Genomic DNA, 19,622 nt, shown 5'->3' on the forward strand with positions numbered 1-19,622 from the left:
AAAGCCAACAAAACAATCACACACAAACAAAAGAATACAAGATATAACGTGGTTCAACCAAAATCGGCCTACATTCACGGATGTGAAGATATTCCACTAAAATTAGTATAGATATTACAACAAATTGGTATCAGAGCCAAAGGTGAAGGAGATCCAGAAAACACGAGTCTCAACATGTGCTGTAACGACTTTCAGTTGCAGGTGGAGTCAACCGACTTCGTTGGTCACAATGATCAAAAAATTATGATGGGTTACATCAGCTAGAGCAGTCAAGGGAGAGCCTTAGAGGTTTGACAGATTGTGCAACGTACAGTGTGGACAATGATAGTTTTGCAAAAAGATCGTCAAGATTGAAGCTGAAATGAATTGCCCTGATCAATGCCGTGGGAAGCGATGATTGGCCAGATGGAATTTGAGACACTATTTCCAGCATCCCCATATATTCATGTTTCATGTGATGTGATGATATGCTTCCGATGTGCTTGAAGAAGGGGGATTGGATTCCCAACAACTAATATTAAAGCTAGTTGGAGGGAGTTAAAATTCCTAACACTATATGCTTATTATTGTTATAGACTAATGGATTTTTATGTCTACTATCATATAAACTTAAATTCCTACTAAATTAAATTCAAAAGGTTGTTAAAATTCGGTATTCAGTTTTACAAGGCTTATCCACCTCCTCCTCTCTTGCGCACAACTCTCCATCATAGCCAGGTTCCGGTCCTTACTATTACGTGTAAACCTTATTTTGTTCTCAATTATGAGCTAAGAGATGGGCCATTCGCTTGGAAACTAACATATACCACTCTAATAAATTTATGTAATACTATTTCTTAACCAATGAATAGTGATTCCTAAACGGATATATGGATACATATAAGGAGGTATATGTGGATTGATGACTATCAAGGAAAATAAAGAGATCCTTGTAAATTGGTCATCAGATAAGATGATTATATGACCTTTATGATGTCACGTTAAACTTTGCATTGCCAACCGCTGATGAGCTATGTACATGCATGATTGGATTTAATAATGATTATTATATAATGTACATATAGATCTTCAACATAGAATCTACGTATGAAGTTATTCCAACACTTCCTAATAAATTGGGAATAAAAGCCCATAATTGCAAACATGTCCCCCAATATACTTACAAAGAAAGATTAGATAGTAGTTTATTTACAAGCAAGTCTCTTCCGAGCATTTGTTTGCTATTAGGTCCTTCCACTTTTCTTTATTCCAATAAAGCTATAGGGATAATAATTTATTTTACTGTCACCCTTGTAGACTTAGATTTAATTATAAATGGTAATTAGACGTATATAATGTTTTAATGAACATTTTGATAAGTTATATATTCAACTAATATATAAATTATCAACTAATATTAATGAAAGCTTCATCAAATCATACCGATTGGATTTAATAAGTCCAATCTATTTAAGGAGATAATTATGGAATAAAATCTAATGAAGACTATTAATTTGTTTCTAGTTAGAGAACGTTAGGGCTCATAACTAGAAAGCCGATTCCCTAGAGATCCCATGGATGAGCTCTCTCAAAGGCAGAATTTTCTTGCGATAGAGAGGAAGGTCACAGTAGAAATACAATATAGAAGAAACAGAAGAGAAATATGTACAAGGTTTGAATGAGATAAATCACTCATTCACAGCTCTAGAATTTATAGATAAAGAAAGGAAATTAAATCAAATCACAGCATATTCTAAAGCATATTCTATAGCATAATTAAATCTCTACTAATATGGTAAGTCATTCCATAAATTGTGGCTATCATATCTACTAACACTCCCCCTCAAGTTGGTGCGTGGATATCTAAAACGCCCAACTTGGACAATGCATTCCTAAACACAATCTTGCCGACGCCCTCTGTAAGCATGTCTACAGATGAAGTGCTGATCAACAAATCTAAAATGTCTCCGCAAACCAAAAAACAATTAACAATGTCTCCTCAGACCATAAACAACCAATCATCTCCTCAAACAGTGAACAACCAATCATATCTCCTCAGACCGTAAATAGCCAACAATGTCTCCTCAGACCATTTCCCTTCATTCACATGTTTAAAACATGTAGATGGAAGAATCAACAATGTCTCCTCAGACCATCCCCCTTCATACATATGTTTAAACAATGTAGATGAAAGAATCAACAATGTCTCCTCAAACCATAAAAAGAAACAAATATGTCTCCTCACACCATTTCTGAATAGGTGGTACCAAACTCGCAACGCCTTCATTGAAATCGGAACACCCTGTCTACCTAACACGTCCCGAATGGGCGATGTCACCTAAGACCATTCCCAAATGGGTGGTGCCGAACTCGCAATGCCCTCATTGCAGTCGGACCACCCTGGCTCTGACACCAAGTAGAAATACAATATAAAAGAAAGAGAAGAGAAATATGTAAAAAGTTTGAATGAGATCAAACACTCATTCACAACTATAGAATTTATAGATAAAAAGAGCACATGCTCATTTTACAAGAAAGAAATTAAATCAAATCTAAATCAAATCAGAGCATATTATAAAGCATATTCTATAGCATAATTAAATCTCTGCTAATATGGTAAGTCATTCCATAAATCGTGGCTATCATATCTGCTAACAGTCACCATCTCCCTGTTCATGAATTTTGTTGAGAAAAAACTCAAAGAAGAGACCCGTGAATCAAATAGGAGGCAGAAAGCTTGAGGTACTAAAAGAAATCCAAAGAGTGTTATTGTGAATCAAATTATTTACAAATCATTTAAGGTATGTTTTGTTTATTCAATTAAAATCATGTGATTAAGATCGGCAAATAAATTTAAAATTTTGCTTCCGCTACCTACATTAACACCACAAACCCATATTTGGAACCCATAGCGATACACTATGTCCAACTTAAAAGCTACAGAATTACTGGACGACATATTGTGTTAGTTCTAAAGGCTTTCTTAAAATTCAAGAAACAACATATCAAGACATAAAATGCAATAGTATGTAAGTGATTCCCATTTATACAATTATCATTTCATATGGATCCATTTTATTGCTAAATTTGCATACGCAGCAAAGCGAAAATAGATTTTATTCAAGTCAGCCAGAAAAAAAGGTGCACGAACCCATTCAAAAAGAAACTAGTGGATCCAGACAGAAGGGAAGGTTTGGTATATTACTAGAATATATACTCCATCAGTAGCAGTAAAATGAGATGACATGCGTAACACAAAAAAGAAAGAGCAATTTACCGGGTCAGCAAAAAGGTTAAACAAGAAAGGTTGCACATCATTTAGAGTTTCTGGACCTCCAAGATTCAGCAATAACACTCCTATCTTCTGGTCACCGGTAAGAGGTGCACTGGATATATCTTGAGTATTTGAAGTCAATAATGCTCCCGATGGCAATGAATAACTTTTCACCGGTTGTTTTGAGTCTTTTGAAAACCAAGATTGTGTTTGAGACCACCCAGGAAAATATCTGGCAACTACGGAAGTTTTCGAGAGATTAGAACTAGAACAAGCCTCGAATTGAATCCCAAAGCAACGAGATATCCTTTGGGAGGTACAAATTGCCCCTGGCAATAGCCTATGAGAGAAAAGACAAGAGTACATAAATAGCACTCGCTATAACTCATTCATCGGATACTAAACAACATTATTACATACTACAGAAATTCATCTTATGACAGAATATGAACACACTAGGTGTGGCAATAGCATATGAGAGAAAAGAACATAAAAGTATATAAAATCGCATTCAAAATGACTCCTGCATCTAATAATAAAATTTATCATATATCATGGAATTATCCACTGCCGATGACAGCACCAAAGTGAAACCATTATTGCAGCATTCTTCTCATAAACATATATGACATTTTTCAATGCAACAAACATGCATGATGAAACCAAATAAATTGAACAGGAAAAAGTATTAAACAGTTATCATAAATTACATACCTATATACACATAGAAGAAGAGTACAAGATTATTATATTAAGTTGGAAAAATACATACATATATACATATAGAACAAAAGTACAAGATTATTATATTAAGTTGAAAACTTACCTGAGTAAAAAATAAAAATAAAAAGAAGAAGAAGAAGAAGAAGAAGAAGAAAGTTTTGATCATTCAAGAAAAACTAATTAGAAGGAAGACAACAAAGCATGAGAGCTAAAACAATCTAAAAAGATAGATAAACCCATATTTTTATAACATGAAAATCCCACAATATATATATATATATATGTAATGACCAGGATTTTATTTCTTTTTTTTTTTCACATTTTTTGTTTTGCGTGCATTGTATATTTCTTATGTGTGGGGATGCGTGCCACGGGTTTCCGGGATCCATTTAGACATTTTCTTCAAGTCAAGAACTCTTAGAAACACATTTAGAGTCATTATATTCATTTCGGGTTTGTGGGCCCGGGTTGGATTCCGCATTCGGAAATATTTCCGAAGCCACTTCCACCAAGAATTTGAAGAAGCTGTAGTTGAAAAAAAGGAAGACCAAGTCCTAAGCTACCTTTCCATGGTCTTAGATTTTATTTTGGGGCATTTTCAGCTTGGGACAGATTAGGGCTTTTGGTTTCCTTTGAGGTAGGGTTGTCTAACTAATGAGTTTCCTTGGTTTATGTAAGTGATTGTATGTTTTTCCCCTTACTTAGCATGCTATTGTAGGTAGATGTTGTACATAATGCTTGTAAGTTTACTATTATGTGTGTAACCCTTGTTTATTGTGATGTAAATTGGTGAATTCTCATTTCTCTAAGTTTTCCTTGAACAATAGCATGATTTAGGTAGGTTAATTTTGTTGTGGTTGCATATAAGCTACATGTATGTTTTCAAGTTGAACTTGAGCATGCATGTTTATGTCTTCTTATCCTAGCTTGCACATGACTACATGCTGGAAAATTTAGTAATTGCTGGAAATTCTGGAAATTAAGATTTATTGCTGGAAATTAAGATTAATTGCTGGAAAATCCCATTTAGGTGCTAGAAATTATATGTATAGGTGCTGTAATTTATATTTACAGTGCTGAAAGTTATATTTAAGTGCTGGAAATTATAGGAAGGTGCTGGAAATTATGTAAACGGATGAATTGTTTAATCTTGATGTTATAATTGGATTCAACATGTACAATTGTGTTAGTTGTGTGCTAGCATGCTATGTGTTTGTCAAAATGTCCCATTTTGCAAGCATGTATTAGAAGTGAAAGTTAGCATGTACAATTGTGATAGTTATGATACTTAAAAGTGCTACATATGTATGTTGCCCATGATGATATCATGATTGTCAATTTAATCCAATCCACAATGTTTTCCTTGAGCAAATTGTGCTCACCTATGTACTAGCATGCCTTGCGTTTGTCAAAATGCCTACTTGAAGGTTATCTTTGCTGCATTTCTGAAGCATGTATTAACATAGTTCTTTGGTTACTATTCACATTCCATTGCATAGAGTGTGTGTGTTGTGGAAGACAAGTGTGAGTATTGAGTTTCACAAGTTTGTGAAGATGATTTTCCTAAGTTTGTGGAAAATGCTTTGAAAATGGGATTGGTTGTGGTTAAATAGGAAGGGCGTGGCTCTAGGGTTAAAAATCCCAACACTTGGCCAAGCGGGTGTCGTTACCAACGGGCTAGTAACCCGTGAAGCGAGGGTAGGGATATGGGGAGATACCCCACATTTGGTGGTGAACCAATCCGTGTGTTTGAGTTGATTTTTGGATCACAAGGTTGTGTTATGTGTGTGAGTCTATGTGGGGACTTCATAATGCATAGGTGTGCATTAGTATATGATTTGGATGGTGTTTCTAAAGCTATGTTGTTTGAATTATGTTGTAGTACAAGCGTGTCATCGTTATGTTACTCTTTGGAATTTGTGGTAACTTGTACATATACTCTTACTTCTATCCCCAAAGCATCATCCCTTCTTCTTTGTTTCACTATGTGCTATGTGAGCATGACTTATGTGACTTTAGGAAGTATTAGTTAGCCACCATCTACTGAGCATTTTAAGCTCACCCGTTGACAACATTTCAGGTAAAGGGTTGGCGGTTGAAGACAGTCCACAATCTCAACCTTGAAGTTACTTATGGAGCTTTGGACTCATTTTTGGTTTTGGTCTTGTATTTTTGGTAGATCTCGATGTTACACCTGAAGTAATATGTTACTTGATGTTAAGCATGTAATGTTTGCTGGCTATGTTCATTTTGGAAACACCTGTACATTTTTGAGATATGGTATGTAAAGGGCATAGTTAAGGCCATGTTGGCTCACGGACCGGGTCCTATGGATTCGGGTCGTGACAATATAAATATATATATATATATATATACACATATATATGTATCCTAACACATTATTTTTTTTATTTTTTATTTTTTGAAAAGTCCTAACACATTATTATATCTGTTGGCCATTTCTACAAAAATTGAATTAATTTGTTGTGCAACACTTCGAAACTAAATGAGCCTATTATGATTTTCCTCAATTAAATGTACAAATCTTTATCATAATTCGTTGAAAATAATGCAGTCATAGTGATGTGTCCATCTTAAACCATCTGTGTGTCTGTCCCTAAACAATGCAGTTTCTATGCATGAGGTATCCAATCATTCTCTCAACGATTCCTACCACATCCTAAGGAAAGGTTACTTATGTCTTGTGATACCAAGAATTACCAATTGTAAAAAATTAAAAACAGACAATTGCAACACTATGTAGATGACTTGGGTAAAAAAACACTATGTAGATGCAGCATAATTAATAATTTAGCTGATGTCTTAGATTTGTTTTTAAAACAACCCATAACAACTGAGTTGGGCCTGAAAATCTAACGCCGGGCCCACCAAACTTACAATAATAGTCGTATGGATGGTTCGCCTTTGCACCTACACATTCAGAAACGTAACATACCTTAAGACCTTTAACCACATTCAACAAATCTAGCCAGTAAGGTCATTTTTCTGTAGCAGCCCTTTCAGTTGAGTTGAGGTTTTTGTTGTCAGGGGCTTATTTGTTATTACTTATATAATGTTGGGTGCTTATGTGTAATTTCTGAATCCTGTTAGTATAAATAGAATGTGGTGGAAGGATGAAATTATTCTTTCATTCTATCTCTTTCCCCGTCTCTCACTCTTTTTCTCTCCTCCTCTCTCCTCTTTTGCTGTTTTTTTTTTTTTTTTTTTTTTTTTTTTTTTTTTTTTTTTTTTGATAAGTAAAATGTGTTAGAAAGCGTTCAAACAGGGCACGCATCCTAAGAGCTATACAAAGACTGAAGCCAGAGACAAGGTCCTAAGGACACACCGAACCCAAAACATCAATAAACTCATCAATGGATATACAATTTCTCCCCAAAACACAACTAAAAAGAGAAATAACAATATAAAACTTCAAAGCCCACAAGGAAGATTCCTCCCCTTCAAAAGATCTTCGATTCCGCTCCTTCCATAAGCACCATCAAACACAAAGGGGAACCACCATCCAACACTCATGGGCGTGGGCACCCACACTATAGCCTCACCAAGCATCAATCAAACCCCTCGAGGACTGAGGCATAACCCAATGGATGCCGAAAAGGCCAAAGATAAGGCTCCAATAGTCGTGAGCTACAGGGCAATGCAAAAGAAGGTGATCCACAGACTCGCCACTCCACTTGCACAAACAGCACCAATTGACTGTAATCTGTCTTCTCTTTCTCAAATTATCCGGGATCAAAATCTTGCCCCAAACAATAGTCCAGACAAAGAAGGCCACTCCGAGGGGAGCCTTGGAATGCCATATCGTCTTCCAAGTGAAATTAGAACCTTGAAAATCAGAGAGACAACGGAATAGGGAACGAACCTCGAATCTCCCCTGGGAGGAAGGCACCCAAACCAGAGAGTTAGTGTCACTACCATCCACCTCATGTTTATACAACAGCTCCAACAAACCTGAAACCTCATCCAACTCCCAATCCTGAAAAGAACGCCTAAAACACACATCCCACGCCAGCCTACCGTTATCGAGCCAATACCAGTCGGCCAAACCTGAAACCTCATCCAACTCCCAATCCTGAAAAGAACGCCTAAAACACACATCCCACGCCAGCCTACCGTTATCGAGCCAATACCAGTCGGCCATCAAAGAATGCCTATCCACGGCAATCCGGAAAAGTCTGGGAAAGGAACGAGCTAACGGGCGATCACCACACCATAAATCCAACCAGAACCGAACTCCCCTGCCATCCCGCACTCTGAATCTAATATGTTTAAAAAATTCATCCTCCCTTACGAATGAATTTCCAAACACCCACACTTCCAACAAATTTGACTGGATCAAAGGACCACTCGCCTCTCTCCTCCCTGTAGCGGCACACAACCACCTTCCTCCAAAGACGATGGCGCTCACTTCCAAATCTCAACCACTTTCCCAGAAGAGCCATGTTGAAAAGGGCCAACCTCCTAATTCCCAGACCTCCCAAAGGAATTGGCCTGCACACTTGATCCCAACGAACAAGATAATACTTGAATTCCTCCCCCTGTCCACCCCGGAAGTTCCGTTAAAGTCTATCAATCCTTTCAACTACAGAGGCAGGAATCTAAAAATGAGAAAGAAAGTATGTAAGGAGGCTCAACAGCGTACTCTTCAAAAGAGTAACCTTCCTACCCTTTGAAAGATACTGCTTCTTCCAACCAGCCAGTCTCCTTTCAAATCGCTCAATCACAGGATCCCAACCTCCCACCCTCCTTTACGGAGCACCCAACGGCAAACCTAAATAGGAGATAGAAAAAAAGCCCACCCCACACCCAAGTACTACAGCAAGAGATGCGATGTCCTGAACCTCACCCACAAGCACAAGCATGCTCTTCCTATATTAATTTTCAAATCGAGAACCGCCTGAAAACAAACCTGGACACACCTCAAATTTTCAACTGGGACACATTCGCATCACAAAAAACCAAGGCATCATCCGCAAACAGTAAATGAGAGATCTCCATGTGATGACCTAAGTCTTTACTGACCCTAAAGCCCCTGATAAAACCCAGATCCACTGCCCTTCTCAACAACATATTGAGAGCCTCCATAATAATAAGGAATAAAAATAGAGATCGAGGATCATCCTGTCTCAAACCCCGAGAGCTGCCAAAGAAACCCATAGAAGATCCATTCACCAAAACAGAGAATCTAACTGAGGAAATACAAGCCTCAATCCACCTCCTCCATCTCTCTCCAAAACCTAACCTCCCAAGCAGATACAACAGAAAGCTCCATGATTATACGCCTTCTCGATATAAAGCTTGCACAGAACTCCCGATTCACCACTGCTCAGCCTCGAATCCACACACTCATTGGCAATAAGAATGGAGTCAAGAATCTGTCGACCACTAGCAAAAGCGTTCTGGGACTCTAAAACAACCACATCCAACACTTCCCTCAATCTCAAAGCAAGGACTCTAACAATAAGCTTAAAATTACACCCCACAAGACTCATTGGTCTAAAATCCATAACATCATAAACTCCACCCCTATTAGGGATGAGGGCAATGAAAGAAGCGTTCAACGACTTCTCAAACTGCCCGTGAGAATAAAACTCCTGAAAAGAGCCCATAACCTCACTCTTAACCACATCCTAGCTCTCTAACAAAAATCGCATAGTAAACCCGTCTGGACCCGGAGACTTATCACCATTGCAGCTCTTCAACGCCTTCAACGCTACCTCCTCAGAAAAAGGATTCTTGAGCCCATCCCTCTCTAACACTGAGATTGAATCAAAATGAAGACCACCGAGCCTGGGTCTCCAACCAACAGTCTCTGAATCTACTACTTCGTTACTTGGTTTTCGATACTTTGTTGTGTTTGTTGATAACATTAGTCGTTATAATGAGCTTTATCTTATGAAAACCAAAAATGAAGTCCATTCCATTTTTAAAACCTTTCATAAGATGATATGTACTCAGTTTGGTTGTCTCCTCAAAATCCTTCAATATGATAATGGAGGAGAGTTTATGTATGGTGGTCTTATCTCCTTTTTTGCTGATAATGGCATTATCCATCAAACCTCGTGCGCTTATACACCAAAACAAAATGGTGTAGCTGAAAGAAAACACCGTCATATTACGGAGGTGACCCGTTCTCTTCTAATTGAAATGGGACTGCTTAAAAGTTATTGGGCTGATACAACCTTGACAGCTACATACCTTATTAATCACATGCCTTCTAGGGTTCTTGGCTATCAATCCCCCTTCTCTATCTTACACCGTCACACTGTCTTGTTTACTATCCCTTCGGAAGCGTTTGGTTGTGTTTGTTATGTTCACATTCATCGTCACGAGGGCAAAATGGACCCTAAGGCAATTTAATGCGTCTTTCTTGGATACTCCGCCACTCAAAAAGGGTATTGGTGTTATAACCCTATCACTCGTCGTCGATTCATCTCCATAGATGTTACATTCTTTAAGTTTGTTCCCTTTTTTTGCACTGCTCGGGATTCTCTACAGGGGAAGATTAACATTCATGTAGAGAATCCGTCATCCATTCAAAGGGAATGCCCCCTTCCTTTTCATGTTCCCATTAAGGGGGAGCTTCTTACTAAGGTGCCTATGTCTAGTCCTCCAAACACTAATGATTTGCAGCAGGGAAAGCAACCAATTGTCTATACTAGGAGGGAAAAACAAGTCATTGACTCACCCCCAAGACCAAGAAGTCTCCCTCGATCCAGGTAATCCCTCAGTTGACATTGATACTTATGATTCTTTTCCTAATAACTTACCTGTTGATCTTAATGTTCCTATTGCTTATCGTAAGGGTGTTCGTAGTTGTACAAAACATCCCATATCTTAGTTTGTATCCTATGATGCCTTATCTCCAATATATCGTGCTTTCACTTCGTGTATCTCCTCTACTTCTGTTTTTGTTCCTTTTAGTGTTTCAGTTGCTCGGTCAAACTCCATGGAAGGAAACCATGCTTGAGGAGATGAAGGCCCCTAAGAAGAATGGTACTTGGGATATTGTTCCATTACCTAGGGGTAAGAAACCAATAGGCTGCAAGTGGGTCTACACAATAAAGTATCATATATACGGAAAAATTGCAAGATATAAAGCCCGGTTAGTTGCAAAGGGCTTCGCTCAGACCTATGGGAATGATTATCTGGAAACAATTGCTCCAGTTGCCAAGATGAACTCTATACATGTCCTTTTTTTGGCAGCTAATTTGAATTGGCCTTTACATCAACTGGATGTAAAGAATGTTTTCCTTTATGGTGACTTGGAGGAAAAGGTGTATATAACTATGCCACCAAGGTTTAAGCTTGCCAATGGTCATAATTTAGTGTGTGCAAGCTAAATAAAGCCTTGTATGGGTTAAAGCAATCGCCAAGTGCTTTGTTTGAGAGGTTCATCACTGCTTTGAAAAGAGTAGGGTACACACAGAGTCAGGCAGATCATACCCTCTTCTCATCAAGAAGCACCAAGGTTGCACCACTGCCCTTATTGTATATGTTGATGAAATTGTTGTCACTGGAAATGATAGAGAAGAGATTCATCGAATGAAATCTTTTTTGGGGACAGAGTTCGAGGTTAAATACCTCGAATCATTGAGATACTTTCTTGGCATCGAGGTGTGCAGATCCAAGAAAGGGGTGTTCATTTCTCAGGGAAGTATGTGTTAGATTTGTTGGCCGAAACTAGCAGGCTTGGATCTAAACCTATTGATATTCCCATTGAGGAGAACCATAGGCTTAATGATGTGGATGGAGACCCATTAGATGATGTGGGAAGATTTCAGTGATTGGTGGGGAGAACACGCCCGGATATTGCCTACGTTGTTAGTACGATTAGTTAATTTATGCATGCTCCACATACACCTCACCTTGAGGCAGCTCGTCATGTTCTTCACTACCTCAAGGGTTCACCTGGTAATGGAATATTGTTTAGCCGTCATGGCCACTTGCGTGTTAAAGCCTATATTGATGCTGATTGGGTAAGGTTTGTGACTAATCGACGATCTACTTCAAGATATTGCACATTTGTTAGAGGTAATCTTGTTTCATAGCAAAGCAAGAAACAGTCTATAGTAGCTAGATCTAGTGTAGAGGCTGGGTTCATATCCATGGCACATGGAGTTTGTGAGTTGTTATGGCTACGAACTATGTTGGATGAGTTGGGTTATTCTGTTCGCGAGTCAATGAAGTTGTATTGTGACAACAAGGCTGCTATTAGCATTGCCCAAAATGCAGTTCAACATGACAGGACAAAGCACATTGAAGTCGATCAACACTTCATTAAGGAAAAGCTTCGTCTTTGGCTGATTTGTACTCCATATGTCAAACACACATGATATGTTTTGACTAAGGGTGTGAGCAAGACTTGCTTGCAAAATATGTTAGTCAAGCTAGACATGATAGATATCTTTGCGCCAGTTTAAGGGGGAATGTTGTTAAGGGCTTATTTGTTATTACTTATATAATGATGGGTGCTTATGTGTAATTTCTAAATTTGTTAGTATAAATAGAATGTGGTGGAAGGATGAAAGTATTCTTTCATTCTCTCTCTCTTTCCCATCTCTCTCTCTCTCTTTTTCTCTCCTCCTCTTTCTTCTCTACTTCTTCATCTTCTTATATTTTACTCTTGGTTTGATTATCTCTTATAGTCAACAGTTTTCGGCTTAAACTTTAAAATGACTAGCTTACCTGTCTATTGCTTACACAATGAGAAACCCACTAATCACTCCTAGTAACTCACTTATATTAGTAATAAAGCGCTAATGGTTTGCACACAGAATCCACACAATCCCATAATCACTATGCAAATATCTTTACAGATCACTAGAAGCTATATAGACAGTCAAGGACGGACCCAGAAACTCAAGGGATGGGGGGGGCAATACTGAATTTTTTTAATAATTTTAAGGGGGGCAAAGGTAATATTTCATTAGTATATATATCAAAATGATAAAAATAGTGAGGCATAATAGTAAAAAACATATATATATTCAGGGGGGGCAATTCCTAGGTCCATCCCTGTAGACAGTTATTCAACATCCCATGCCGTTACACGCCACACGGGAAGTGTAGGAGAACACCTAGCAAGATATATACTAGACTCCTATGTAATAGCTATTATTGAAGATTTTTTTTTTTTTTGGTTAATTCCACCTACACCCCCTGACGTTTGCTTATATTCTACTTACACCCCCTCTAAGTTTCATAATTCCACCTACCTCCCTTGAGGTTTTGATTTATGTAGCAACTTACCCCCTGCCGTTAAGTAACTGACGGTGTTAGCATTAACAAATCAGTACAAGGTCAATTTTACCCCTCCAATACTTGAAATGACATTTTTAACCTTATTGACCAATGCAAATTTACAAAATTACCCTTAAGATAGTTCTGTCGGTGACAACCCAAACCAAGATAGTTCCTGCTTGTTGTAGCCGAGAATTTTCAAGTTTCAACAGATGGATAACTTTTGGCCATGAGGTACACAAGCTTGGAGATGGAGGTGGCGGTTGTTGTAGAGCCGATCCGGTGGCGGCGGATCTAGCAAAAGCAGGGAGGAGTTAGCGGTTTGTGAGGATGTTGATGGTGCCGGCAAAGAGGGAGATGGCTGGGTCCGATCCGGCTGTTGAAGATGACGGGCTGTGAGGATGTTGATGGTGGCGCCGGCGAAGAAGAAGATGGCTTACTGTGAGGATGTTGATGGCGCTGGCGAAGAGGGAGATGGCTGGCTCCGATCCGGCTGTTGAAGATGACGGGCTGTGAGGATGTTGATGGCGGCGCCGGCGAAGATGTAGATGGCTTACTGTGAGGATGTTGATGGCGCCGGCAAAAACTGAGTTCGGGGCTGTGATGTCCGGCAGCGGCGAGACTGAGTTCGACGAGATGGATTCGGCTGAGCCAAGGCAATTAAAGAACAGAGAAAAGCTTTGAAGCTTCACACAGTGGACTATAATGGTACAGACTATTGGGGTACGGTGCTTCTTAATCATCCGGCAACATTCGATACAATGACGATGAATACGGAGACGAAGAAGGAGCTGATTGAAGATATTGAGAAGTTCATAAATCATAAATGGGAAGGAGTATTACAGAAGAGTCGGGAGGGCTTGGAAGCGTGGGTATTTGTTGTATAGACCACTCAGTACAGGGAAGTCGAGTTTGGTTGCAGCCATGGCTAATTACTTGAAGTTTGATGTGTATGACTTGGACTTGAGAAAGGTACAATGCAATTCAGATCTGAGGAGGCTGTTGATCAGCACGACAGACCGGTCCATACTGGTGATCGAAGACATTGACTGCAATGTTGGGTTGCAGAATCGAGAGTTTGGGGATGGAACTTAAGATGATAAGATTACATTGTCCGGGTTACTTAACTTCATTGATGGATTGTGGTCGAGCTGTTGAAGATGGCGATGGTTGGATATTGGGGATGATAAGAGCTTATAGATTTTGATTTTTACTGAATTTAATGAAATGTTAGCTTGGATTGAAATTTTGATGTGGAGACATTTTATCGGTCTTCAGATCGACGATGTGCAGCCATGGACGACACGGGTTCTTATCATAGCCGTTGTCTTCCGTTGCGAGCTTCGCCTAACTGAACTGAACTTCACCGGACTTGGGATTGCCATCCGACTTGGGTGAAGCAATCTTGAGAGGTGAAGAGATCTTCGTCGTCCGACTTGGTCACGGGCGTTTACATAATGTGTCTCTGTGTAGAGAGAGAGATAGAGGACATTTAAGTCTTTTTATTTAAGTTATAAATTTTAATATATAATTTATGGGCAAAAAAGTAAAATCACACATTTCTGTTAGAAAACTAAACGGTGGTTACTGACAGGGGGTGTAGGTGGAATTATGAAACGTAGAGGGGGTGTAAGTGAAATATAAGCAAACGTGAGGGGGTGTAGGTGGAATTAACCCTCTTTTTTTTTATAAGTAAAATGAATTAAAGAGCGTTCAAAAGGGGAACGCGTCCCAAACTATACAAAGACAAAACGAAATCTATGAACTTAAAGAGCCCATGAAGTCAACAATCTCCTCAAGAGAGGAGTAATCTCTCCCCTGACCCCAACAAAAAAGGGTATAAAATTACAAATAATAGAAAATTTCAGCATCACAATAGAGGACTCCTTCCCATCAAAAGATCTACAATTCCGCTCTTTCCAAAGGCTCCACCAAATGCAAAAAGGGGTCACCCTCCAGAAGACTCTCACCTGAGCCCCCACCCATTGGCCCCTCCAAATATCCAACAACTCCCGAGAGGTCCGAGGCATGACCCAATTTAATGGAGGAATCACTGAAGGAAAATCTTTCAGTAATTGATGTTGTTTCCTATTATTGAAGATTTGGTGTTACTAGAGGAACCAGTGGAGAAAAATCCTCCTTATTTCCTATTTTCTAATTCTTTCTATTCTCATAATTTCTTCTCCTATATAAAGGAGTCTCTACCATTGTATTGTGTACGAGTTGAAAGAGTATTAAAAAAGTGATGTAGCCCTTTGGGCTCTTTGTGCCGTGGATGTAGGCCCTAATGGCTGAATGATGTAATATCTGTATGTTCTACTGGTTTTATTTATCTCTTCGCTTCCGTTTTATGCTTTTCAACATGGTATCAGAACCTAATTTCTCTTCCTAGGTTCGGACCCCTATTTTAGGTATTCCCTTAGCATTTGAAATGTTGCTAAGGGTTTTTCGGTACTATTTGTGACTTGTTTGAGCTGCCTGTTTGTTCGGCAATAATGTTCTTCACCTTTGCCATGTCTCCGGCAGTTTTTATTGACTTGTTTGGGCTACCAGTGTGTTCGGTAGCATTGTTTTCGTCTTTGTCATGTCTCCGGTAGTTTTTATCGACTTGTTTGCGCTGTCGGTGTGTTCGGTCGCATTGCCCTCACCTTTGCTGTGTCTCCAGCAATTTTTTATTGACTTGTTTGGACTGTCGGTGTGTTCGATAGCATTATTTTTCGTCTTCTCTCTTCTCTTTTCATCATTCACACTTCTTGTTACTCGTCATCTCAATGGCAAGTTGGGATTTCATGCTCCAACTTGAGGGGGAGTATTGAAGATTTAATGGAGGAATCAGAGGAGGAAAATCTTTCAGTAATTGTTGTTTCCTATTATTGAAGATTTGGTGTTGCTAGAGGAATCACTGGAGAAAAATCCTCCTTATTTACTATTTTCTAATTCTTTCCATTCTCATAATTTCTTCTCCCATATAAAGGAGTCTCCACCATTGTATTGTATATGAGTTGAGAGAGTATTATAAAAGTGATGTAAGCCCTAGTGGTTGAACCACGTAATATCTGTGTGTTCTAGTAGTTTTATTTATCTCTCCGCTTCCGTTTTATACTTTTCAACAGCTATCATGCCACTCTTCACCTTATCAAAGTCATCCTATGGATGATGACTCTCCACTCTCTAGTTGACAATTGGGCTGGCTCCAAAAGACACAAAGTCCCTCATGAATGTGACACATCGCAAGTTTCTGCAAAACTCCAAAACAAACCAAAGGTTGAATGCACCCAGTTCTGGCACCTCAGACTACAATAACAGTTAATGTTAACTCCACCACCATGCACCTGTATGGTCAAACTTGCATCTAAATGGCCGTATAGTTGGCTCTCCTAATCAACCTCCACCAAGCACTCTATGCATAGACAACTGCATGATGTATTGTCCCCCACAATGGGCACTTCTCCAACTGTGAAACTGCCACTGCACATACTCTTTATGAAAGTATCTCCAAGAGATTCAACTATGCTCTTCTCTAGTCGTGCAATTTGTATTCTCTACAGAAAAACCTTTCTTCTTTACAGATATATATATCCCCATGAAATCAACCATGCACCAAATAGCGAACGCGAAAATAGCATACAGAACCAATACATTACAGATATGCCAACATATCAAATCCTGAAAAATGGGATATAGATACGAAGTGAATTTGTGACGCAAATAAAGAATGGAGTCTTGAAAAGTATCTTGTTGTTTAATGAGGTCAAAGTTCATCCTTGTTTCTATAAAAAGCATTAAGGTTTGGAACTACCAAGTGTTAGCTTAGGAAAGTTGTGCAACCCTCTTTTGTCTTTTGTAACACATCTTAATCATTATAGTTTGAGATAGTATCAGATTATTACGTTCCCTTCAGGCATTTTCCATATTTCCCTTCATAAATCTAGGATCCAACAGTGATTGGGGTAATTCTTGTCAATCTTACTGCTTCAAGAGAACTTTCTTTTAACTCTGTTTGCTTCAAGTCAGAGCCTTTCCAGTAAGATCTGTGAAGACTGTGATTATTGGAGATCTATGGCTAGGCAAGGAAGCAAGATAGCCACAAAAGAAGACACTGTGAATCTGCAACATAAAATTTCTTGATTGAGCACTATATCAGATCACTATGGAATGATTTCTCCTTTTGATCTGGACATTAGGAGACAAAGGGATAAGCAGGAGACCCATATCAACGTGAAAGTTAAACAGAATATTGTAGTAGAGAAAAAATTCAACAGCATAAGAAACAGGGTGTTGCCACATCAGTTAAACAGTCACAAAGCACTTGGGCAGCAATGGTGAAGCATACTAAAGAGTCTGAATTTTGGTACACGCACACAAGGAGTTGAGATGCAAGTCTGCCAAGAGTTCAATAGTTTTAGATAATTGCAGTATCATTGCAAAACAACTCATCATGAGAAAGATGTAAGAAATTATGTTGGTTTCGTGGTTGCCACATCAGCTTAGGATAAATTCCCTGGGTGGGTAGATGAACAAGGTGATAAATTGAAGGAAAATTCAACTTTATCATTTCCAGAATTTGACAACAATTAGGAGGAATATGAAGAAAAAAGTAAGGTGGAAGAGAAGTCTGAAGAACCAGCCAACAACTTGTCAAAAGATGAGGCAGACGTCATTATTATGTCTGAATATCATGGATTTGAAAGGAGAAACTGGGAACCATTGAAGAAATTGAAACAAATATGTCACGTTGATTCCCGAGTTGTAGAAATTTCTGAGCTTCTATTGGTTGATAAACAAATAGGTGGAAATTTTGAAGATACGAAAGTTGAATTTCCAAGGGTAAGTGGTTCACTAGATAACACATCAGATGTAGTTTACTTGAAAATTATGGATAGAAATAAAGCTTCTTTGTTCATTAACTTACAAATCATAAATTCCATATTCGTGATCTGATTTGGGATGAGTTGATGACGTAAAATATAGCTAGGAGTTATTCCAATGCAAAACCAAGATTAACTTAGGGTCTTGGTTCATTATTTGTATTCAAGCAAGTTCCGGAGATCTACTAAATTTCAAAAGAGAGCTCTGAAAGTTTATGCAAAGCTATTTTTAATCAGTAACAGTAGCCTAGTGTGTTTTGTTCAAGCACGTAAAAGAAGAAACCAAGGATGGAAGGCCATGATTGGGTTTTTAATAGATTGTGGTATACTGTTTCAAACATGAGGTTTCTTCAAGGAGGGATTGATGCAAATAAAGAATGGTTCCTTAAAAAAATGTCACTCCAGTAGAAATCGAGAATCATTAGAAGATATATTATAAAGGGACATCCCTCCTTATCTGCCCTAAGAAGTCTTAATAAAAAAAATTTAAAAAAAGGGTATTTTAATTTTTTGATGATAAGGACATGAATAAGTAAGAAAAACTATCCTGATTGGGTGTTTAACACTTGATAACGTTATGCTGATCAGCCAACTCGAACGAATGTATTATTCATAGCCATATTATTTATTTCTTTGTTAAGTTCACATGATTCATATGAAGAAATTATGCAACAGACGGTAAAAAACCACACATATGAGTGGTTGTTCATCTCACTAAAAAGACTATAAAAACCACAGTGAGAGAATAGAAATTGTAATCAAGAAAGGGATACATCAGAAACCAAGACAAAATCACATCATAATCTACATGTGCGTGTGTGAGATTTAAATCAATCAGTGATATATGTGTGTGTGTATATATATGAGAGAATGTTTAAGCAACACTTACTGATGAGTTTTGTGAGAACGGGAGAAAGCAGAGGAGGGACGTGGAGGAGGGGACGCAGACGAAGGAGAAGGGGCTTGAATTCGAACGTTCATCGACTGATTCATTTCCAATTTTTCCAATCCAACCCACAACTCCTCCAATTGAGTGCAGGGAGTGAGAATGAGCCTTCTACAGCTAGAGCTAGACACTTGACTGACTCACTTTACTTTGCCCTAAGCAGACCAACAACGTCGTAATATCGTTTTCATTTTTTTTCCCCCTAAGCACCGTCGGGTCAGTTCAAGTACCCCATTTATGTCTTGCTTCCTTCCTTACTGAACTCGCTCGTCCTTACAACGCGCCACGTGTCCAACAAATTATCCTATCACATTCCATGAAACATAAAATTATTACCTTTCAAAAAAACATAAAATTATGATGGGCTCTCAAAAATATATATATATATATACCAATCCAGACTGTCCAGTCAAAAGTATATCCACTCAAATGTTTGAATTTTTAAAATTTTTGTGGGTTAGATTAGTACTCACAGGCACCTCGACAGAATGTCCATGGGGTTGGAATTCCTCACCTCCATTAAAAAAAATAGATTATTTTTTAATAGATTACAACAGTTGAGCCAATG

At 38.5% G+C, this 19,622-nt stretch overlaps 1 protein-coding gene across 6 annotated transcripts in view; it reads right to left on the reverse strand.

Moving 5' to 3' along the window:
• LOC132267335 (ferrochelatase-2, chloroplastic) overlaps window positions 1-19,278 on the reverse strand; it is a 55,462-nt gene extending 36,184 nt beyond the window's left edge. For all 6 annotated transcript variants that reach the window (XM_059768487.1, XM_059768489.1, XM_059768484.1 and 3 more), the window contains exons 1-2: window positions 18,998-19,278; window positions 3,257-3,593 (exon numbers count right to left, since the gene is read on the reverse strand). In XM_059768487.1, the coding sequence (XP_059624470.1) occupies window positions 3,257-3,593; window positions 18,998-19,101 (441 nt within the window). In that variant the 5' untranslated portion in view covers window positions 19,102-19,278. The remainder of the gene's footprint in view (window positions 1-3,256; window positions 3,594-18,997) is intronic.
• Window positions 19,279-19,622: the final 344 nt, after the last annotated feature.

This window comes from Cornus florida, unplaced genomic scaffold (assembly GCF_030987335.1).
Source record: "Cornus florida cultivar Cherokee Brave unplaced genomic scaffold, ASM3098733v1 CherokeeBrave_3.0.0_Hap2_Chr07, whole genome shotgun sequence".
NCBI lineage: Eukaryota > Viridiplantae > Streptophyta > Magnoliopsida > Cornales > Cornaceae > Cornus > Cornus florida.